Consider the following 24,039-nt stretch of genomic DNA (forward strand, 5'->3'; position numbering starts at 1 on the left):
TACTTTGTTTCTCATCTGTTCTGGAATTTCTTTAGATTGCGGCAGGATGTCTTCCTTTTTGGGATCTTTTGGCCTACTTCACTTTGTTTGACAGGTTCTATTCAAGTGATATCTTGATTCAACAGGTCTGGCAGTAATCAGGCCTGAGTGTGGCTAGTGAAATTGAACACCGCTTTCCCAAAAATGTGATTAACCACAGTTACTTCATGATTTAACAAGGGGGCAATTACTTTTTCACATATAACCATGTAGGTTTGGATGGTGTTTTTTTTTTCCTTAAATAAAATCATCCCTTAAAAACTGCATTTTGTGTTTACTTGGGTTATCTTTGTCTAATATTTAAATTTGTTTGATGATCTGAAACATTTAAGTGTGACAAACATGCAAAAAAATAAGAAATCAGGAAGGGGCAAATACTTCTTCATTGCACTGTACCTGCCTATTTGGATGCCTTTACCTCTGCATCAAAGACATCAGATTCACAGCTACCTGCCCCGTAAGTGGCCAGACCGCTTCTACAAGGTGCCTGATGACCAGAAATTCTTCGTCAAGCCTCTCCTGGCAGACCCAGCTGTGATTGCCACCTCACCAGATAAACAATCCAGACTCATCCCGTCTGCCTCTCTCTTACCCATGGACAAAGACAGCAAATCTATGGATAGGATTGGTAAGAAGGTCTATACCTCTTCCACTCTGGCTTTTAGAGCCATCAACTATCAGACACATATGACCAGATATGCTTTGGAGCTGGTCTCTCAAGCCTCTATCCTGCTGGCTACTATTCCTGACTGCCCTACAAAAGCTGACATTTCTTATAAACTATCTCTGGCTACCCAAGTAGCCACTCAATTAGATGCAGCCATGATGCTGCAGAGGCCTCTGCTCGCTCTGCAACATCTGCCTCTGTTCTCAGGAGATATTCCTGGTTTAGACTACAACACTTACTAGAAGACTAAGTCTAAGATCTTAGATGCCCCCCTGGATCCCAATTTTCGGTTTGGCGAACAATCAGCAGATCTTTTTAAAAATCTGTAAGAAAAGAGCAAGGAATTACAAGACATCAAACATCTGCTGGTGTCCCCAATCCCCAAATATTACAGGAATTACCCTGCCAAGGCCACATTTGTCAGACGAAACCCAAACTCTTCTGGAACTACCTCTTCCAGACATAGAAAAGGAACCAGAAGATAAACCACTACCAGGCCAGCTGCCCCACAGTCTCCCCCTTGACAGCCCTTTCAAAACAGAGGAGGCCCCAACAATGCATGACTGCCTTGCCCCACCCCTCTCTACCCGCCTCTCCCACTACCTCTCCTTTTGGAAAACCATCACCACAGACAGAAGAGTTCTGGCTACTGTCCAAAAAGGATACTTCCTCTCCTGGAAAGAAAAGTCACCCCTAAGAGGCGTTCCCTTTCCCCCCAAGAAATCAAAGACACCTCTTACCGCAGGTCCTGAGAGACCTTCTGAACTTGGATACACAGACCCTGTTCCCTCAGGACAGGAAGGAAAAGGCTTCTATTCACGACTGTTCCTTGTCTCCAAAAAGGACTGACGATAGAGACCTACTCTAGACCTTTCCTTCTTAAATCTATTCTTAAAGGTGCCCACCGTCAGAATGTTGTCACTCCCAAGTTTACTTCCTCTTAAACCAGCCAAGACTTTCATGGCCACATTGGACCTAAAAAAGCCTACTTGCACATACCCAACCTACCCTCCCACAGGAAATGTTTATGTTTCTCTGGACACTCATCTTATTTACAATTTACTGCCTTGCCCTTTGATTTGTCCACTGCCCCCAGAGTGCTCACAAAATGCCTGGCTCCAATCATTGCAGAACACAGGGAATTCAGATTTATCCCTACCTAGACGACATCCTGATCCTAGCAGACTGCAAAGAAACCTTATTAACCCATCTACAAATTCACCATGTCCCTCCTACAAAAACTGGGGTTCACCCTCAACCTTCCAAAGTCATCCTTGGCACCAGAGCAAGACAAGATATTTCTGGGTTGCAAAATCAAAAGAGACATAATGAAAATCTTTCTTCCCCAGGACAAGGTCAGCTCTCTGACCTCCCATTTCAAAGCCCTGCTGCAGACCCAAGTAATAACTGCAAGGCAATTCCCAAGGACCGTGGGCCTAATGGCAGCTACCATCCCCATGCTCCCACTAGCCAGAATGCATATGCGAAAGCTACAGTGGTATCTAAAAAATGTTTGGTCCCAACACTAGCATCCCCCCAGAGCAAGAAATCTCTCTCCTACCCTGCCTAAAGGCAGAGGTCAGCTGGTGGATTCAGCAGGTCCAGCTCAGCCCGGGCCTTCCCCTCCAGCCTACTCTCCCAACCCAGGGTTATGCATACAGATGCATCAGACTCAGGATGGGGAGCCACAATGGCATACTACAGGGTTCAAGCAACATGGCACCCTTCCTTAAAGGCCAAACACATCAATGTGAGGGAAATGACAGCAGTCCTCCTGGCTCTGAAAACCTTCAGTCCCCTCCTACTACCAGGTGTTCTTCAAATAATTACAGACAACACCGTTATGTGGTACCTCAACAAGCAGGGGTAACAAAAGCGTACCACCTGTGCAAACTAACCTTACTGATATGAGATCTAGCCTCTCGCCACAGCTTGTCCCTGCAGGTATCCTACATCCTCTTGCAGGACAACAAATAAGCAGAACTTCTAAGCAGGACATCCTCTCCACAACACAAATGGATATTGGGCAGGACCTTCTTCCTAGACATTGTCCACCAATGGGGCACTCCTCAAGTAGACTTGTTTTCTTCCCCCCAAGAACAGACAGCTGCAGACCTGCTCCAAGACCTACTCCGCTCTAGTTTGGAGAGTAGACCCTTTCAGCATTTCTTGGAAGGGGAAGTTTCTATATAACTTTCCTCCCTTCCCAGTAATTTAGAAAATCCTCCTGAAAATCAGAAGACACAAACCAAAAATTTTGTTGGTGACTCCCTACTGGCAAAGGCAGCACTGGTTCCCCTATTCATGATCTAGGCAAGGGCAATAACCACAATTTACCCCACAAGGTGGACCTTCTGACACAACAAAAGGGAACCCTTATCGAACTACACTTGCAGATGTTGTCACTGATTCTGTGGGTGATAAACTTTTAATTCCCTTCAAGCACCACTAGTCAGAGGACGTGCTATCAGTCCTGAGGGAGGCCAGGAAACCTACTACAAGAAAAATCATACCTAGCTAAATGGGAAAGATTTTAAAAATGGTGTCTGGACAAGGGCAGGGACCCATGCATTGCAGACACCCCCCCCAAGTTCTTGCATATGTGTGTTAACTAGTAAAAGGCGGACTCTCATACTCTTCAGTGAAAGTTCACCTTTCCACAATCTCATCCAGACTACCACTAGACCCTCTCTTACTAGCCAGGCTCAACGTGAAGCGATTCTTAAAAGGGGTCTTACACATTAGGCCTCCAAGAAAGCCCATCCCACCACCCTGGGACCTTAACTTCATTCTGGAAAAGCTAACCCAGCCCCCATTTAAACCTGCTGGGGAAGCTACTCTGCAGATGTGCACATGGAAAACAGTACTGCTAGCGGCCATAACTTCAGCCAGAAGGGTGTCAGAATTACAGGCCTTAATGGCCTGCCCCCCTTATACTACTTACCACAAGGACAGGGCAACACTATGAACTAACCTTCCTTCCTGCAAAGGTGGTCAACGATTTGTCATTAAACCACTCTATTCATCTTCCCACCTTTTACCCCTCCTCTCCCAACAATGAGAGGGAGAGGATATTTCATTCCCTGGATGTACACAGACAGCTGAGATTTTATCTGGACAAAACAAAGTCCAATCAACTGTTTGTTTACTTCCACACCAAGGCCCTGGGCAAGGCAGTCTCCAAGCAAACCATTGCATGTTGGATCAGGAAAGCTATTTGCCTCTGTTACTCACACCATGGCAAAAAAACACCCATTGGGTGTCAAAGCTCATTCCGCCGGGACAATGGCAGCCTCCAAAGCCTTTCGCAAAGGCCTGGACAACGCTTCCATTATGGAAGCAGCCACATGGTCCACCATTTACACTTTCACACTGCAAGTTAGACAATATCTCCAGAGCATGGGCAGGACTTGCCAGGGCAATCCTACAGGGCTTTGTAGAATCAGCCTCTTCATCCACCACCCTTCCTTCCAACTAAGTTGTGGTATTCTCCCACACCAAGAATACTGCAACATAGGAATAGAAGAACATAGAATAGCAGTGTAAAATCTTACCATAACCACTGATGTCTCTTCCATGTTGCAGTATTCCTTCCCAGCCACCAAATTCTCTTATTCTCTTACTTGGTCCAGCATACCCTTTGGTCCCTTGTGCTCTATACCCTATCCTGGGACCTATGAAACCACATAAGGGCTCCATGGCCCTATGCCTGACATCACTGGAATCTCCTCCTGTTGGGCTTTCAAGTTCTGAGGTCTGTTCGTGCAGGCATCATATTTAAGGCCCCTGGTTTATGGCCCTACGTGTGATGTCCCATGCAGCTGCAACAGCCAAGCTGAAGCTTTTGTATAGGAACCAACCTGAGGCGGAAAATCCCACACCAAGAATACTGCAACATGGAAGAGGAGGACATCTATGGTTATGGTAAGATTTTATATAACTATTCTTTCTTTCTATTATTTGACAGCCTGAGGATTAAGAAGGCACAAATCACATTTGTCTTTAAAGTGTTCCTTGACGACACAAAATGCATAAAGTGGGTTTTCCTCAAGAATGCTGTGAGGGAATGTAAAAACTATGCCAAGAATGAAGAGATAAGCTAAAATATCCAAAAGTGATAATGGGCAGCAAATAAACACCAGGGCCTCAGGAAGGGATACTCAACAAATGGTCAAAAAAGATAAAAATCAGACTGATATGATGTAACTTGTCAGTACAATAGTAGCAGGAGATAGGTCAAACCAGAATATAATAATGGTACAATAAAGATGTTTTACACAAAATGTAACAGCAGCAAAGCACCCCTTTTTCTGTCTTCTCTCTAAAATAAGCTTATAAAATGGCAAAAAAGATTGAATAACAAATTTGTTAGCAAATCATTATGGGGCTATGGGAGGATGCCAATAGCCTATGAAAACTTTAGATGAGCCTGTGCTTTTACTCTTACTTGCTGATGAGGAAGAACCTATGAGCCCATGCTTTCACTCAACTTGTTGAGGAAGAACCTTCTCATAACAGATCAGAGAATGTGGAAATTAGTCTAGACCAAGCAAACGTACACCTGGGACCAGCAAAAAAGGTGCAGTCAAAAACAATGTTACTGCCAACTTTAGTAATATTTACTACAGAAGTGAAAGATAAGAAAACATGCAAAAAACAAAACCAAAGGCAGTTTAATTTAAAAAAAAAAAATCAAGAAAATCATCAATACATACAAAAGTTAATTATGAAATAGGCAAGAACAATGTATTATGACTGGCAAAACAGTAAATAAAATCACAGAAGCACCAAAACTTGTACATAGAGTTCTTAGTTCACAACTTACCACTGCAAGTCTTGTTGTCTGTATTCAGAAAGTAGTGCACTGGACACCCGCATACATAGCCACTTACAGGAACTGCTAAACAAAGATGAGAACAGTACCCATTGGTAGAGGCACACTCATTCCAACCACCCTGCCTGGAAGAGTGGAACACCAGAATGTCCATCACATAATCCAAATGTGCCTGGATGACCGTGCGATTTTGGCCACTGGTTTTGTTGGCACGTTCAATACTGTGCCTGATCCAGTCTGTCCAGTAGATGTAATCCTGATATTGAGTTAAGCCAAATGGGTGAGGCAAATCATCTGCTATAACTTCACGTTCAAGTCCTAGTCATAAAAAAAAAATATATATATATATATATGCTATGCTTTCTGCTACTATACTGTTGTTTTAAAGTTATAAATATGACTTAAAAGGTTTGCTGTTCTGACTTTCCTTAAGAAAATTGACAACTATACCAGTAATCATTATTTAATGCTTTGAAAAGTACAGTTGTATAAAATCTTACCGTAACAGTAGACGCATTATTTAATCCAACGTCTGGCCAGTATACCAAAGCCTTCAGATTTTATAGACTTTGTATGTCACACACATGCTCCTCACTCAAGACATAGGGCATAAAGGTGATGTACAGACGGACATAGCTCAGAACTGAATAGCCCCAGGAGGAACAACAGTCGTAGGAAGAACATGTGCAACCATAAGATGAAAAAGGGAGAGAGTAGAACAGAAGGGGGAGGAGTGAAGGAGCGAATACTGCAACAGTGAAGAAAACATCTACTCTTATGGTAAGATTTTACACGACTATACTGTCCCTTCCATATTACTGTTGGAGTATTCTTCACAAAAAGGAGAATATAAAAAGCTCAGGATGAAACTGGGGAGAAGGAAGGTCCAAGAAAAGCCCTCAAGAAAGCCATGCAGTACAGCTTTGGCAAGCCAGGTCTGGCTCTGGAAACAACATTCAATTTGTAATGCTTAGCAACGGTATGGACAAAGGTCCAAGAAGCAGCCTCAAAGATGGAATTGGTATCTAATCCTTTGAAAAAAAGCACCAGAGGAAGCCAAGTTTCTGGTAGAATGAGCTTTGCTAGAAGCAGAAAGGCTCTTTCCATGAAAGGAGTAACAAAGGAAAATGGCCTTACAGATCCATTACAAAATCGTTTGCTTAGAAACAGCCAAATCTAGAGATCTGGAATGAAGGGAAACAAAGTTGCTCAGACATGGGAATGGCCTTAGTCTTATCCAAATAATACCGGAGCTGTCTATGCAAATCCAATGTGTTTAAAGAACCTTCTCACTAGCTGATTGCAGAGAAGGAAAAAAAGGAAGGAAAATGAATACATTAAGAGACCATTCATTAACCAACATGGGCATAAAAGAAGGGTTAGTACAACCAGATACCCTGTCCCTAAGAAAAACTAAAAAAGGAGGAACAGCCGTAACAGCCTTGAGTTCAGACAGCTAAAGTAAGGGCAAAAAGAACAGCCTTCCTTGTACAATGTTGTGAGGAAGGTGAAGCTGCAAGCGCAAAAGGAGCCAGAGTCAATTTTTCAAGAACAAAATTAAGGAAGGCAGAATAGGCTTCCTGGGAGGTCTGACATGAAGGACACCTTTAAGAAATTGATGGACTTCAAATCTAGAGGCCAGAGGAGGAGGTAACGGCAGACATGCAGAAATGGCTGAAAGGTTAGCTTTAACTGAACAGTATGCTAACCCAGCCTCCTCACAGAAAAAGGTGTCTAAAAAGCATCAAAACCCTATCACCCACAATGTTAGTTGAAGAATGGATAAGTGAGAATGGATGACAGACCCCTTGTCTTGTATGAGTAGGTCCACCCTGTGAGGTAACTTGTGGAGACTGCCCTTGGCTAGGCATAGAAGAGGGAACCAATGCTGTCTGGACCAAAAGGGAGTCACCAACAAGATTTTGGGGGAGTCCTGCTCTATTTTGAAAAGGACTCTCAGAGGAGGAGAGGGAATGCATACAGAAACATCCCCTTCCAAGAAAAAGATAGGGCACCGCCCCCTTCCAAGCCAAAAGACTTGGGACCATGGTGCAAAAATAAAGGAAGCTGTTAGTTCAAAGGGGAGGCAAAAAGATCTACCTGAGGAGTACCCCACTGATGGAGAATTTGCAGAAAAACATCTCTGTGAAGCATCCATTCATAAGCCTGTATTTCAGACCTGCTCAAAGCGTCTGTCACTATGTTCTGCTCTGAAAGAAAATACACAGCCTGAAGAGTCACTTGATACTGGACAGCTAGATTCCAAACTTGAAGAGGTAGGATGTCACCCCCCCCCCCCCCACACACACACACACACACTTGTTGCTACATCACTGTGGCATGGTCTGCAAAGATTTTGAGAGGCCCTGGAAGAAAAAGGGCATGAAAGGTCTGAAGGGTGAAAATGAGAGCTCTTATTTCCTTGACAGTGATGTGGTATGACCTCTGACAAAGGGACCAGAGACTCGGGACCCTGAAGGGACTGAAAGAGGCTTCCCATCTCATGTCTTAGGCATCCGGCAAAAGTTCCCGAGAGGGAAATGAGGCTGAAAAGGAAGTCCCTGCTGATAGACAACTGACGAATCCACCACTGAAGCTGAAGCATGGAAGAGAAACGACAAAAAATTCCAGAGGATGACTGCATTGGATCCAAACTGACCTTAGGAACCACTGTAGTTTTCTCATACGAAGCCTTAAAAACTCCTTAAAAACTCCCTGGCTATAATGGAAACCCAAGGAAGAAGGGACTGAAAAAAAAAGTAATTAGAGAAAAAGCCTTGGGAGGAAGCAGGGAAGCCAGCACAGAGATGGTCTGGAACCTGCAATTGAGAAACACATGGTCCTGAGAAGGAACCAGGACAGATTTCTGAAAGTTTATTGTAAGAGAAGCAGTATAATGGAAGTGCTGAAGCAAGGTCTTGGGAAAGGAAACCTGAATAAGTAGACTGTCCAGATAAGGAAAGATCTGAACTCCCCTCATCTTGCAAAAAGTGATCATAAGAGCATGGCATATGGTGAAAATACTCTGGGCAGTAGAGAGGTCAAAATGCAAAGCAGACAGAATTGAAAATGCAATGAAGAAAAAGAAATGCAAGAACTTCCTGAAAAGGGGGTGAATTGGGATGTAAAGATAAACATTCTTGAGATCCAGGGATACCAGGAAAGCCTGGTGAAAAAGAGGAGAAGGAAATAAGATCTGAAGTGACGACATCCAAAAAAGGGATCTTCAGAAAAGTACTGAGCTGAGAGAGGTCCAGAATTTGTTTCCAGAACCCTTCCTTCCTGGGAACTAGAACCATTCTAGAATAAAACTCCCTCCCCTCTTGGGAAGGGGGCATAGTGGAATGGTACCTTGAGCAAGATGGCCCTGAAGTCTTGGAAGAAAGGAAGTGGTTCTTGAGGAGGCAGAGGGATGCCCAGAAAAGAAGGAAGGGATTTCCACACCATAAAGATGGACAAGACAAGTCTTGAGTAATCCTTAACCAACTGGGAAATGACAAGGACAGACGAAGAGACAAAGGAACCTGGCTCAGAAAAGTCAGATAGAACCTGGCCTGTTTTGAAAAGAAGGGTTCTGAGGAGTGGGAGTCTGAGTAGATATAGCTGGAGAAACTTGCCCAGGACCCTTCTTAGCTTTGGGAGGAGGGTGAAGCTGTCTGTGAACAAAAGCAAATTTAGATGGATAATTCCTCTGCAATTTAGAAAGAGGAGAAATAAACATATGCTTCAATTCCTGCAAGGCCTTACACTTATCCTGCAGGGACTTGAGACACTCAGTAGCTGCGGAACCAAACGGGTTCTTATCAAGAGGAGCACCCAGCAGTTTAGCCTTTATATCATCAAGCAAAGGCTGGAGATGAAGCCAAGTGTAATATCTCAAAAGAGAACTAAAAACAGAAGCTGCAGAGGAGGCATCAGCTGAATCATAACTACATTTAATAGACTGGCAGGTTACTTGAGAAATACAGCCCACTAAGGAGAGAGCAGAGGTCTTCCCTTCAGATTCAGGAAGGTCTGACATATCCTGGGAAGCTTGAAAAAGAAGCTCTAAAACATACTTGGTCATACGAGTCTGGTAGTTAAGAGTCTGAAAGGCCAACGTGGCAGCAGTATATACCTTCTTACCCAGTTGTTCCATAGCTCCACTGGCCAAGTAGGTTTGTTTGCTACTATGAATGTGACATCTCTTTTTACCAGTATACCAAATTATGAAGGTATTCAGATGGTCAAAAGAGCACTATTAAGTAAGAGCACGTATGACTCTAGGCACATTGATTTTTTATGTTTATTGATGAAAATGGTGTTAGAAAATAATGCATTCACATTCAATGAGATTTATTACTTAAAGACCTCAGGCGTAGCTATGGGCACCTCTCGTGTGCCAATAGCTACTCCAATTTGGTTATGTCCACATGGGAGGAGGATGTGATGTGTGTGTCTGAATTCTATCGAGCTTATGTGCCCTTCTACAGACGTTTTGTGGATGACCTTTTCATGTTGTGGAGAGGGGAGTTGACAGAACTATACCAGTTTGTTCACATGCTGAACACAAACACATTTTTTGAAATTCACATTCAAACAGTTGAATGTGAAGACTGAATTCTTGGATGTTCTGCTAGTGAAGGATGCAACTAATACTATTGAGACTAGACTATTTAGAAAAGAATGCTATCGACCCACATATGTGCACCGTAACAGCATGCATCCGGGTCACGTGTTTCCTAACATTTTGGAAGGTCAGAACCTTAGGGTTAGTCGCCTACACAGTAATGATCACAATTTTGAAAGAGGGTTGAATGAGATAGGAGCTGACTTCAGATCCAGAGGCTACCATGAGGAGGAGATACATTATACACAAAACAAGGTCAGAATGTGGAGGCACAATAGAGGCAAACCATATTTTTTACAACATAGAATGTTAACATCCGCAACTGACAGTGTTGACAATACGCCCCCTTTTTTTAGTCTAGCTTTTTCGAGTGATGAAAGGGACATCAGGGAGATCATCTATAGGCACTGGCCTATTTTAGGAACCAATGCAGATATTGCCGGGGTAGTGGGTGATAGGTCAAGATTTGGATACAAAAATAAGAAATCTTTATGCTAGAGATTATGTTTTTTTCAGAATATCCACAGCATGAGCAATGAGATAAGTTCGTCATGTACTGTCAAATGCAATAATTGTTCATTTTGCATTTGTATAGATGAGTCTAGGACATTCACACATCCCACTTGCAACAAAATATTTACACATTTTCCTGAAGCTGACTGTAACACTAAAAATCTTGTTTATCTAGCACAGTGCACAGACTGTCCCAGTTTTTATGTTGGTAAGACGAACAGGCGTCTAAGGGAGAGGATATGTCACCATTTGTATTGTGTACGGCGTCTAAGGGAGAGGATATGTGACCATTTGTATTGTGTACATAAAGGGATGAGCTATAGTGCAATAGCTAAACACATGAATACATCCGCTGAGGGACACAATTTCAAGTTTTTAGTACTGGAAGTTTTGATCAAGATGCTAAGATGGGGGATATAGTTAATAAGACATATCATGCTGAGATGAAATGGATTTTTAGACTAGGGGCACATTATTCCCATGGCCTTAATGAACATGTTTCGATACAACCTGCAGAAAGCAAGACCCCTAAAAAAAAAGAGGCTGACAGAGGAGATAGGGTAGATGGATTGTTTTTAAATCAACACGCACTAGTTGAGCAGTTATGCAATTTTAATATGTGCATTTTCTTTATTGAGTTTATGAAACAGATTAAATGTTTTTATGAATTATTAGGTAATAGGTGATGAGTATTTAATTTAATTGCATATGCATTTTTATAGTCATTATTGTACTTAGTTGTTTTTAGGAATATGAATGCAAGCAGACTTCATTGGTTTAATTGGCATTTTCAATGCAATCATGTTGCTTAGCAACTTTTAATGCTTTTTCAGTTGATTGGATGAAACTGTTACAAGGTGTTTAAAAGCTGGTTAGAGTTTTTACTTTGATAATAGGTCTGAAGAAGCTACATGCGAAAGTGCTTACCTGTTCTTTATTTTTACTATTTTATTAAAGTTTTGGAACCACCTCTACCGTGAACAACTGGAATGCACAATATTATAATGGATCAGGATTTATCATGCACTACTGCAAATAATAAACTAAAAATATCAGCACAGGCAGAAAAACTTAAAATATACACCGATAAATATAAAGGAAAAGTACAAAATAAGCAATTTACTGATGATCCAAAAAAGTTTTATAGAGAATAGGGAAACAAGGTAAAAGGAATTGAAAGACCACCAAAGAAAGAAGAAATAGATACATATTGGAGAAGTATTTATGAAGATTCTGTGGAACATTACAAATATGCAAAATGGATAGAAGTAAAAGAAAGAAGTTCAAAGGTTAAAGGATATGAAATGGGATGAATTAACAGCCAGGCAGATTGAAACAAAGTTAATAAAAGCCTCTAACTGGAAAACATCAGGCCCAGATGCAGTACCTAAACTGCACGAAGATTTAGCTATGAATAAAAACTATTTATATGCATACCCTGAACTGACACCAACCTGGCTAACAGGAAAAACAATGTTCCTAACTTAAGAGTGAACCTGCAAGCTACACTAAAAATTACCAACCAATAACTTGCCTTCTGACAATGTATAAACTATGCACTGGAATTGATGCTGACAGAGTTTATAGTCATTTAGAAGAAAACTCAATTATGACAATAGAACAAAACGGCAATAAAAGAAAGTCATATGGAAAAAAGGATCATTGGTTGTTAAAGTCTTAGTGGAGAACTGTAAAAAGGGGAAGAATCTAAGTATGGCATGCATCGACTACAAAAAGCATTTAACAGTGTCCCACATTCATGGATAAGACAGTGTTTAAAAATGTACAATATACACCCTACCCTACATCACAGCGACCATGAAACAGTGGCAAACCACTCTGCAGTTAAGCCATGATAAAGGGCAAATTATTATTCCAGGGATAAAAATCCAAAGGTGGATATTCCAAGGTGACTCTCTGTCACTGTTGCTCTTTTGCCTTGTCCTTAACCCATTAAGCTGTCTGCTTAACAGATTAGGTCATTGCTTTCTGGGAGCCAAATTATAGCCAAGTGTAAAGACTTTTCATCTTTTCTTTGTTGATTTAAAACTGTATAGCTCATCAGATGAGGAACTGAAAGCACAAATGCAAGAAGTCAAAACTTTGTCAGATGATAAAAGAATGTCATTTGGTGTTAATAAATGTGCAAAAGCAACCTTTAAACCAAGAAAGCTGCAGCACCAAGAAAACATCTGTTTGGGACAAGAATGGGATATAAAAGAACTTGAGCAAGAGGGAGTGTATAAATATTTGGGAAACGAAGGATCAACAATGATACATGAACAAATGTGAATAAAACTTAGTAAGGAATATGTCAGAATAATTAAATTAATCTTGAAAACAGCATTGACATCTAGGAACAAAATTCAAGCTATAAAACAATTTGCTCTTCCTATACTAAACTTAGTTTTGGAGTGACCCACTGGCCCCAAAATGTGTTGGATAGATTAGACAGGAAAAGAAGAAAGCTTCATGCTTATCCAATGATTTATAAAGGTCAGTGCATACCAAGATTACATATTCCCCATTCCAAAGGAGGTATGGGCTTCCTTGAAATTAATTGCATGTACAGATCTGCAATCATGGGACTGCATACATATCTGCTGATCGCACAAGACCCAAACACAGTGAAAGTATTGAAATATGAGGAGAATAAATATGACTTCCCTTTTTAGTCTAGCAGAAGCATATCGGCATCAAGCGGGAATGGAAATAAAACCAGAAATAGATAAAAATCAGGTAGCAACTGAATGTGCCAAAAAACAAAAGAAAGAATATAAGGCGAAGAATCGGATAAGAAGGCAAGAAATGTGGAAAATGCATAAATACAGTTACAAGTATAGAAAACTCCTGGAAGAACTTCATGTTGATCAGGATCAAATGCAGGAATAGCTAGAGAGGCTAATTCAAACCAAAAGATGAAAGGTTAATATTGGTAGCCCAAGACAGTGGGCTACATACAGATTTGGTTTACAAAGTCCATTGAACATGTGGGGAGAGTCAAGACAACTTTTGTAAAACCGAATCGGAAACAGTCGCACACCTTGTTGCTGGGTGTGACATACTAATGGCAGGAGGACTGTAGACTGAAAGGCATAATAATGTGGCAAGACTGTTGCACTGGGGACTGTGCAAACATAATACTGAAGTAGCTGAAACACTGGAAACATAAGCCACAAAGCATAATAGAAACTGATGAAGTCTACATCAGGGATCACCCACTACTAACAGTTCAAAGACAGATGCGAGAAAACCAGATACAGTGGTCCATGAAAAGAAGACAAAAGTAACATTGGTAATTGAAATCACTACACCCAGTGACTACAGTGTCTTGCATACAAAGTCATAAAATATCAAGACTTGCAGGCAGAAACGAGAGCTATGTGGAAGAAAGATAGACAGTTCCAACAGTAATAGGAGCAATGGGTCTTATAAAAAAATAATCTACAGTCATATTTAGATACGTTACCAATACATGCAACTCTATATGAATTGCAGGAGTCATTACTGGGCACATTGTGGGTGCTGCGAAGAGCACTCCTGGCTGATAAAGTTTGAAATCATACTAAATTTCATGAACTTTAATCAGATTGAGTTAGGAATGTGATACATATATGTCATGGTAATAGAAACCCAATATGCGAGAAGTTGGACCCATGCTGACCTCCGATACAATCACAACAGAGGAATCTGATTAACTGGGTGATCCTCTGGGTTTTCACCAAACTTGACAGAGATGCCCCGGAGAGGCAGGACAGCAGCTGAATCAGACCCGACTCTTTTGGCTTTTTTCTTGGCAAGAGACTGACCTTTGGAATGGGAAGATTCTGCTATTACACCCTGCACCAACACGGACTCCTCAGGTAAATGGACAAGGAGAGGACTATGTACGGTCCTAGAGACAAATTCTTGGCAGATAGAACACTTTGCACGTTCATAAGCACCCAAACAGAACAGACACTGCTCATGATGATCCTTATGAGGAATCTGCCTCCCACAATGACATTTTCCCTTTCTCGATTATGTGTAAACCCACAACACAGAAAAAGAAAAGATATGAAACCCAACCGGGCCAGTTCTCTGAAACACAGCTCTGTAACCTGCACAGAGGGAGCATTCAGACTGACTATCAAAGCAGTTCTGAGGTATGTACATCCATACATCACCTTATACCCTACTCCTTGAGCAGGACGCATATGTTTGATGTATATCTATAAAATTCAAAGACTTTTTATACTGGCCGGACATCAGGCTATCCAAGGCAGGAAATCCCTTTTGTGAGGAAAATTGCAAAAGTGATAGGGAAGAACATCAAAACTCTGTTTGCATTTTGTCTCATCTGATTGTCCAAATTGTTTTAGCAAGACTATGTAAAAATGACTCCTGGAGAAGTTCAGCAAGTCTGTTAGACTTGATGCTCAAACTTCACTATAATGGAGAAAAGCATGCAAGACAGAGACAATCATGTACAAATTAATTTTATTTGCACAGAAGCATGACTTACAAGCCTTTTACTAAAGTAGAGGGCACCTTCAAGAAAATAAATTATCCTCCTTCAAAACAAGAAGCAAATAAATGCAGGCATAAGAATAGAAGGAGAAAGCCTATACCACAGCAGTGCTCAAACATGCATGTTTATGGGGATAGTGTTCACATAACTACAATATGTACATTATAAAACTCACTGTTGAAGTATGATTCATTACACACAAGACAGTCTCAGTGTAGTATCTAGGCTGACCATGTCTTACACAGAAGAGCGCACACAGGTCTTGCAAGATTGCAAATGCAAAGCTTGCTCAGCTTCTGGAAAGAATGACAAGCCTGTACTGCCTAGCAAAGCTATGAATAAAGATCCATGTAGCAGCCTCACAAATTCTTTGTGCTGAGACAATCTTGGAAAAAAGATACAAATGCTAGAGTCTGCCTTGTAATAAGCACTCCTATTTGGCCTTGTAATAAATTTTTTTACAGTGGACGCAACAGACTACAATGAAACCCACCAGCCATTTGGGTAGTATTTGTTTAGAAATGGGTCCACTCTCTCTCTTGGCAGAAGGGGTGCAGAAAGGGTGCTTAAAAAAATCTGATAACTGGTTAGATGGGCTGGTCAACCAATCTTTTTCGGTCATGATCCAGGTACATAGGCCAATAAGTTACACAAATACGAAGAAAAACACACAGGTTTTCTTCTTTATTGTGAAATGTGCTGGATAATGTAGACCTAATGTAATAGGAAATAACAACAAAGTGCAGTTGTATCCCACTTACCATCATTATAGATGTTCAAGTAGATCAATGTTGCAATACTGATTCTTATGTCTTCCTGCCATGCAGAAACCCATGACAGGAATAATTTCTAGTCTTTGCATCTTCCCTAGCAGACAGACATCCAACATCTGGACATCAGGGTAAAGAAAAGCCTCGGTTGGTGCCATCTTAGGTATTTTTAAGCACTGCGCAAGCAGTCCAATACTAGGGGACAGCATGACTTCTTCAGTTGTCTGAATTTGACAGAAAAGGAAGAAAATGATAAGAGGCACAGCGAGGATGATAAGACACAAGAGAATCTGCAGCAAACTCCTTTACCCCTTGCACACAGCAAAGGGGAGACAAGTGGTCAGCAAACAGAGGGGGATGGAGGTTGGGAGTACGTACTGTAACACTGATCTATTAGAACATCTACAATTATGTAAGTGACACACAAATGTACCATGTTATTCATAATCAATGTTGCGGTACTGACTCTTGGGGGGGCTCCCAAAGCTAGTAAGTGGGTGGTAGGTCATCTGTATGACACTAGGAAATATGGTTTTGCAGGATGGCAATAGTGAAAACTGCTCCAGCTCTAGAGACCTTACCTATGTTACAGTGTTTTGTAAATGTATGCGCTGAATTCTACATGGCTGCCTCTAGGATGGTCTAGGTAGGGGCTCCTTTATGAAATACAGAGCCAGTTGCCCCATGCCTAGTGGAGTGGGCTTTAACATGCCCAGGCAGAGTTTTTCCATGGTGTGATAACAGAACTTAATGCATTTTGCTATCCATTTTGAAATGGTTTGTTTAGAGACAGGCCTGCCCTGTTCAGCTCTGTGAAAGTCACCAGTAATTGTTCTACACTATTAGGGTTTTTGTCCTGTCCAGACCGTACTGATCTGTATGTTCACAACCAGGGAATGAAGGACTTGCGCTGCCCTGTTCTGTGAATTTGGGAAGACGACTGGTTTAGTGCATGTTTTCATACCACCTTAGGCATAAAGGATGGGTTTGTTCTGAGGGTGGCCCTATCCCTGTGAAAGACCGTGCAAAATTGTTTACACAAGAGGGCTTGCAGTTCTAAAACCCTATCTGATAAGAGAGCTATAAGAAAAAGTACAGTTGTGCACACTTTCCATAAGTGTAGATGTTTAGAGTGTATTCACTGTTTCAGTCATCACCTGTGGGTTATCCCTGCTGTGGTAGTCTTCGGCCGGCCTGAATACCACAGTCAATGTTTTTGTCGCCTGTAGTCTGACGTCAGGTTGTCAGTGCTATAAAGCAAGACAGCCAACGTCATTACATCGGTTTTTCTTACCCTAACCCGTCAGAAGCACAAGAGAAAACAGAGAAGTGGTCCTGGTGGCTAAGAGCCACCTTGGGAAGCATGCCCCCCCCCCCCCCAGGGGAAGATGTGAAATGGGGGATGGAGGGAGAGAAACCAAGACTGCAACAGTGAATACATTCAAACATCTACATTTATGGTAAGTGCACACAACTGTACTATGTTCTTCGTGTTTCACTGTTGTAGTCATCACCTGTGGGAGGATTCCCAAAGCTGAGGTAAAGGGTGGAAGGATAGGTAGAGTCCTAGGTATGGGTCAGGAGGCCCTGCAGAATTGCAGAGGCAAACCCTGCCCTAGACTTATAAAAGAGAGGTAGGTGGTAATGCTTTGTAAAGGTATGGACAGAGGTCCAGGTGGCCACTTCCAATATGTCCCCGGGAGGTACTCCTCTGAGGAAGGCAGTGGAAGTGGAGGTTGCCTTAGTGGAATGGGTATGGATCGACTTAGGGATGGGTTCCCATGTAGTCTGTAGCAAAAATGGATACAGTGTGAAATCCATTTGGAAATTGTTTGTTTGGAGATGGGCTTTCCCTCTACCCCTGGGGCAAAGCTTACAAGAAGCTGGTCAGTTTTTTTGAAAGGCACCGTGCGGTCCAGATCATATATCAGAGCTGTCTGTGCACGTCTAGTGAGTGTAGAATTCTTTCTCCCTTGTTTTGAGGGTTGGGAAATAAGGTGGGAAGATGTGTGGCCTGGTTAAGGGTCACATCAGATACCACCTTGGGCATTAAAGGAGGGATTAGTCCTCAGAGACTCTGTCTGCATGGAAAATTATGAAGAGCTCGACAGCTATGAGAGCTTGAAGTTCCGTGACCCTTCTGGCTGAGGTGATAGCCAGTAGGAAGGCAGTCTTCCTGGAGAGTTATTTCAATTCTGTTGAAGCGGCAGGTTCGAGAGGAGGTAAGGTTAGTTTCTCTAACACATAATTCAGGTCCAAGGGTGGAGTAGGAGGGTCTTCTGGGAGGCCTGATATTAGAAGCCCCTCTGAGGAATTGCTTAATCAAAGGATGAGAGAAGAGGGGTGGGTCTGAATCATAATGGGCAGAGAAGGCCAAGGCATGGATTTTAATAGAGAAGGAGAGGCCACTATTGAGCAACTCTGTTAAGTAATCCAGGATGAGAGGGATGGAAGGTTGGGAAGTACTGTTCCAGGAGCAAAATCTTTTCCATTTTCCAGCATAAGGTTTTCTTGTGCTGGGCCTTCTGACTTCTGTGATGATGTCCAGGACCCGTTTGCTTAACGGTGACTTCTTGTTAGTTTTTAGTGTATGAGCCATGCTGAAAGTTTGAGAGTCTGTAGGCCTGGATGCAGTACCCCCCCCTCCTGGGTCAATAGGTCTGATCTTAGGGGAAGCAGCTTAGGGGGCTGTAACGTCAGACTGCGTAGTAAGGGGTACCAATGCTGTCTGGGCCAATCCGGAGTGATGAGGATGGCCTTTGGTCTCTCCTCTCTTATTTTGATCAGAACCTTGGAATAAGGGGCAGAGGAGGGTCTGGACCGGCACTTGTGCGAACTGCTTCTGCTTCGGGCTCCTGGGCAAGAAAGACAGATGTAATGGTGTCGGCACCTGATTTTACTCCACTGACGACCTGACGTCAGTCCTGGAGTGACAGCAACTGATGCAGAAAATACTAAGCCTCTGGTATTCGGGCTGACTGAGGGCTACCCCTGACAGGATAACCCAAATGTGATGACTGCAACAGTGAAACACGAAGAACATCCTTGGAATAAGGGGCAGAGGAGGGTATGCGTATAAAAAGAGGGAGTTCCAGGGGAAGGTCAATGCATCCACCCTTCCATGCTGGGAGGTGATATTCCCTGGTACAAAACTTGTGCAGCTGGTGGTTGAGGTGCGAGGCAGAGGTCCACCTCTGGGGTCCCCCAGTCCTGGGTGATTTGCAGAAATATTTCTCTGTGGAGCTGCCATTCATGGGGGCCAGCAAGTTTCTGCTTAGGTGGTCTGCCAGTGTGTTGTTGATCCCTGGTAAGTATTGGGCAATTAGGTGTAGCCCCATGGAGGTGGCTGTAAGCCACGGACTCGTGGCTAACCTGCACAGGGGGTAAAAGATTGGGTGCCCCCCTGCTTGTTGAGGTACCATATTACTGTGGTGTCTGTTTTTATAAGGACCACCCCTGGACTGAGATGGGGGTTGGAAGTGGGAGCATTTTGCACTGCCGTCATTTCTTTCTGGTTGATGTGCAAGTGAAGTTGCTGGGCATTCCAAAGGCCTTGGGTACACCTGCCTGCTAGGTGAGTGCCCCAAGCTATGTCTGAGGTGTCGGTGGTGATGGTCTGGCCGGAAGGGCGGAGGATGAAAGAAGACCCTTGTTCATGTCACAGGCCTCTATTCCCCAGAGAAATTCGTCCCTTATGCAAGGGATCAGTGGGAGAGTGGTCTCTAGGGACTGAAAGTGCTGACACCAAAGGTTCTTTAAGTACCACTGAAACTTTCTCATGTGAAGCCTGATGAGAAGGATGCAAGATGCCATGTATACCAGGGGCTTGCATGAAATACCTTGCAGTGAGGTGACTTCTGGAAGCCAGCTGGGTGAAGTAGAGAGCTAGGAAAGCTCTGCTTTTCTGGGGACAGGAAAGCCATTAGGGTTGCTGTGTCCAGCACAGCTCCCAGGAAAACAATTTTCCTGGTGGGGTTTTGCTTTGATTTTTTTCTCGATGGTGAACCCTAGGGAAGTTAGGAGTTTTTTTGACAAAGAGAAGATCCTGGAGCAACTTTTCTCTGCTGTTCGCCTGAATGACGTAGTCGTCCAGGTAAGGGTAAATCTGCATATTTCTCTGTCTGCAGAATGCTACAGCCAGGGCCAAGCATTGGTGAATACTCTGGGAGCAGTAGATAAAGCCAAACGGCATTGCAGAGAACTGAAAGTACTGATTGCCTGCTCTACAGCGCAGGAATTTTCTGCATGATGTGGAGGTAGGCATCTTTTAGGTCTAGTGTCACCAGCCAGGCATTTTGTGTGAGCACAGGCAGGTACTGCCGCAAGGTTAGCATTTTGAATCTGGGGACCCACCAAGGAGGTGTTCAGTTTGGATAGATCCTGGATGGGGCACCAAGTGCCCTCTTTTGTGGGAACAAGGAATAGTCTGGAGTAAAAACCTTTTCCTGTTTAATCCAGAGAGACAGGTTCTACTGCCCCCCCGGGATATTAGTGTTTTTACCTGTTTTAATGCCTCTGCCCACTGGTTTGGGGGGAGGGTCTGGGTACCTTCTTGGAAATGGGAGTTCACTGAAGGAGAATCTGTACCCCTGAGAAATGATTTTTAATACCCATTGGTCCTTGGTTATAGAGACCCAATTGTCCTTGAAGAGGGTGAGCCTTCCTCCTAGTTTTAGATGAGTGAAAGGAGGGCAGGGGGGAGGGGAGAGTCATTGTGTTTACCACAGAAGCTTGGCTTAGAACTCCCTGGCTTAGAGGCAGAAATGGTCCATTGCTTGTTTCTTTGCTGGCCCTGGGATAGGGGCCTGGATGTCCTGTCCCTGCAGGGCTTACTTTGGCCCTGTCTGCAGGGAAGGCCCAGTGCTTAGGGGGGGGTGGGGAGTTCCTGCTGAATCTGGGCAGTTGAACTTGAAAGAAATATTTTACTGTTTGCATAGATTTTGCTTGGTCTTCCATCTTTTTAAAGCAGCTCGTCTCCTTTTTTCCCCAAACAGGCGTTCCTTATCTAGGGGTGCATTAATAAATATTTTACTGTTTGCATAGATTTTGCTTGGTCTTCGATCTTTTTAAGCACCTCGTCTCCTTTTTTCCCCAAACAGGCGTTCCTTATCTAGGGGTGCATCAATAAGTTTAGACTTTACATGATCAGGTAGAGGTTGTTCCTTCAGCCATGCATGTCTCTAATAACAGATTCTGTCACTGCTGTCCTGCTACAGGCTTCTAGGGCATCATATCCACATTGTAATGAGTGCTTTGCCACTTGACCAGCAGAGTGTAGTAATTCTGCCAGCTCTTTTGAGTTGGCACCATCAGGAGAGGTAGCAATCCTCTGTTTTAATTGTTCCAAAGTGCGTTGTTGATATTTTAACATATGGAACTGACAACTGAGTGCTCTGACAGCTAAGGTTGCAGAGGTGTATACTTTCTTTCCCCATCTGTCCAGAGCTCTGGAGTCTTTGTCAGAAGGAAGAGGATTCTTGGCAGAACTAGCCTTCGCTCCTTTGGGTCCCTGTGTAATGACCTCAGGGTCTGCAGCAGGGTTCCTCTACCAGTATTTGTGAGAATCTGGTACTCTGTAGTACCCGCCAGGTTTAGCTGGAGCAGGAAGGCAGGACATCAGGGGCTAAACTGGATTCAAGGAAAACATCATCCACCACTTCTAGAATAGGTGGGATGGCCAGGGGTCTGTGCTGGGGCAGGTCCAGAAACTCTCCAAGTCATTTCTTTGACATGGGTAGTCCTGATACTCCCACTGAAAATGCTCCCTGAAGGAGTGAAGGGTTTCCCCAAAGGAGAGGTCCTCTGGAAGGGAGGCAGAGGGGATGGATTCCTCTGCATCCTCAAACAGTTAAGGGCTGCTGTTCCTCTTCAAAGGCAGAATAGTCAGATTCCTCTGACTTTTGGTCTGTCAATTTCTGGAGAAGGAAGCTTTTTCCCTTTTGGAGTGGGGGCTTGAGTACCTCGGGATAAGGGAGATGAGATCCTCCGCCATTTAAAGCATTTGAGCTTGGGGTGGGGGAGTAGTAGCAAGATGGTGGCTAGAAGCAGATTTCCTAGGAGTGGCCCGGCTTCAAGGCATGAGAGAATCCTGTCTCTGAGAAACGGTAGTCGGAAGAGATGTTGTTGTTTTTTGTCTAGAAATCAGCCTCAGAAGCCTGTGCCTGTGTCATGGCTCCAGCCCCAAATGAGGCAGAGACAGCCAAAGGCTCAGAAGACAAAGTGGATTTCTGTGGCATACCGGACTCTGAAAGGGTCTTGGCAGAGGCCTGCATAGAAAGTAAGTCAGACATCAGGGGCTGCGAAAGCACCTCACTGAATTCCGGAGAACTGACGACTTGCTTAGCGGTAGAGTCGTCGGAAGGCTTAGTCTTGTGTGGCCTGTCTCTATCTTTACGTGTTTTTAGAAAGTTGGCGGATTGTTGGCTGACGGACGCCATATCGGAATTCGAAGACTGAATACGAAAATAATTGTCTACAAAAAGAGCTCTACGGCGAATGGTTCTTGCATTAGAGGGGGCTCAGAACCGGCAACGAGGGACATCATGGTCTGGGCCTAAACAAGTGATGCAGTAAGAATGAGTCTCGGTGTGGGATCTGCTTTCCACAGGTGAGACAATTGTTAACTTTTTCGGACATCGGTGAGAGCAAGAAAAAAGGGTCCTCAACGGGGTACATAGTTTTAGACATTTTCTCCTGAAATTCGATTTCTGCTAGCGACCGACCGGCACTCGTAAGAACTGCTTCTGCTACGGGCTCCACGGCAAGAAAGACAAATGTAATGACGTCGGCTGCCTTGCTTTATAATACTGATGACCTGACAGACTACACTGGACAGCAGCCGGAACACTAAACATTGACTCTGGTATTCGGGCTGGCCGAGGGCTACCACAGCAGGGATAACCCCACAGGTGATGACTGCAACAGTGAAACACGAAGAACATCTGGTCTTGCAAGAGAGCATATTTGGCTGTCGCAACAGGCTCGAAGGGGACAAGGTTAGTTTCTCTAACACACAATTTAGATCCCAGGCAAAAACAGATTTCCTTCTGGAAGGTCTTGTGAATTACCCGTTTTAGGAATAACTTCATGTTGAGGTGCAATAAGACAGGGTCTATATTAGATCAGCGAATGCTTAAAAAAGCGAATGGTGATTGATCGACCTTATGTAAGCGTAAGCTTAAAATCTCGAACTGTCAGATCAGCGATTTGTTTCCTAGGGAAAAATATCGCTAATCCAAAACACAAGCACATCAAACAGAAATCCACACACACACCTAAAATCTGACACCTAACCCTACACTAAACTATGCACACACCACTAACTATCCACTTACCTTAACCCAAACCCTAACCCTAAGGTCCGTCACTATTGCACACTCACCTCACCCGCTCCCTAACCCTAACTCACCTAAACCCGCCCTAACCCTCACGTCCACACAATCGCACACATACCTAACCCGAGCCCTACCCTAACTCACCTAACCCACCCTAACACTCACATCCACACAATCGCACACTTACCTGAATCCGACCCGTAACTTTCCACCACAGCACTGAAAATACCAAAGCAACAGAAACGGACAACCGAATTCTTTCCCTATGAAAATATTTGGGTTTCTGTTGCTTCGATATTTTGAACATTCGCTTAAATAAGGTTGATCAATCAGCGTTCGCTTGTTTAAGTGTTCGCTGATTTAATATAGACCCAATAAGACAGGTGGAGCACTGTGCAGGCAAGCTGATATGGCAGATGCATATACCTCATGGCTAGAGAATGAAAGTCCCTGTTTAAACAGGTCTGACAAATACTGCAAGACTGAGTTAATGTGTGCCTGAAAACGTTTGGTGTTTTTGTTGTGACACCAGCTGGAAAATCTTTTCCATTTTGACAGGTATGATTTCCTGGTTTTGGGTTTCCTTGCTTTCCTAAGAGACATTCCTTGGTGTTAAAACCCAATCCCCCAGGCTATTAATCTCAGGGTGGCTGGGTGAGGATGGAAAAAAAGATCCCTTGGCTTGTCTGAGGAGATGCACTTCCTGCAGTAGGGTGCAGAACATCCCCTTGCCAAGGATCAAGAGAAGGGAGAACCAACCAAT

At 43.4% G+C, this 24,039-nt stretch overlaps 1 protein-coding gene across 1 annotated transcript in view; it reads right to left on the reverse strand.

Annotated features, from left to right (window-relative positions):
- Window positions 1–24,039, reverse strand: part of LRP6 (LDL receptor related protein 6) — a 2,645,333-nt gene that overhangs the window by 1,190,429 nt on the left and 1,430,865 nt on the right. Inside the window, exon 12 of the mRNA XM_044088131.1 lies at window positions 5,532–5,858. Within this exon, the coding sequence (XP_043944066.1) occupies window positions 5,532–5,858 (327 nt within the window). The remainder of the gene's footprint in view (window positions 1–5,531; window positions 5,859–24,039) is intronic.

The sequence above is a fragment of the Protopterus annectens genome, chromosome 11.part0 (genome assembly GCF_019279795.1).
Source record: "Protopterus annectens isolate FY-2018-M chromosome 11.part0, PAN1.0, whole genome shotgun sequence".
In the NCBI taxonomy this organism is placed as follows: domain Eukaryota; kingdom Metazoa; phylum Chordata; order Ceratodontiformes; family Protopteridae; genus Protopterus; species Protopterus annectens.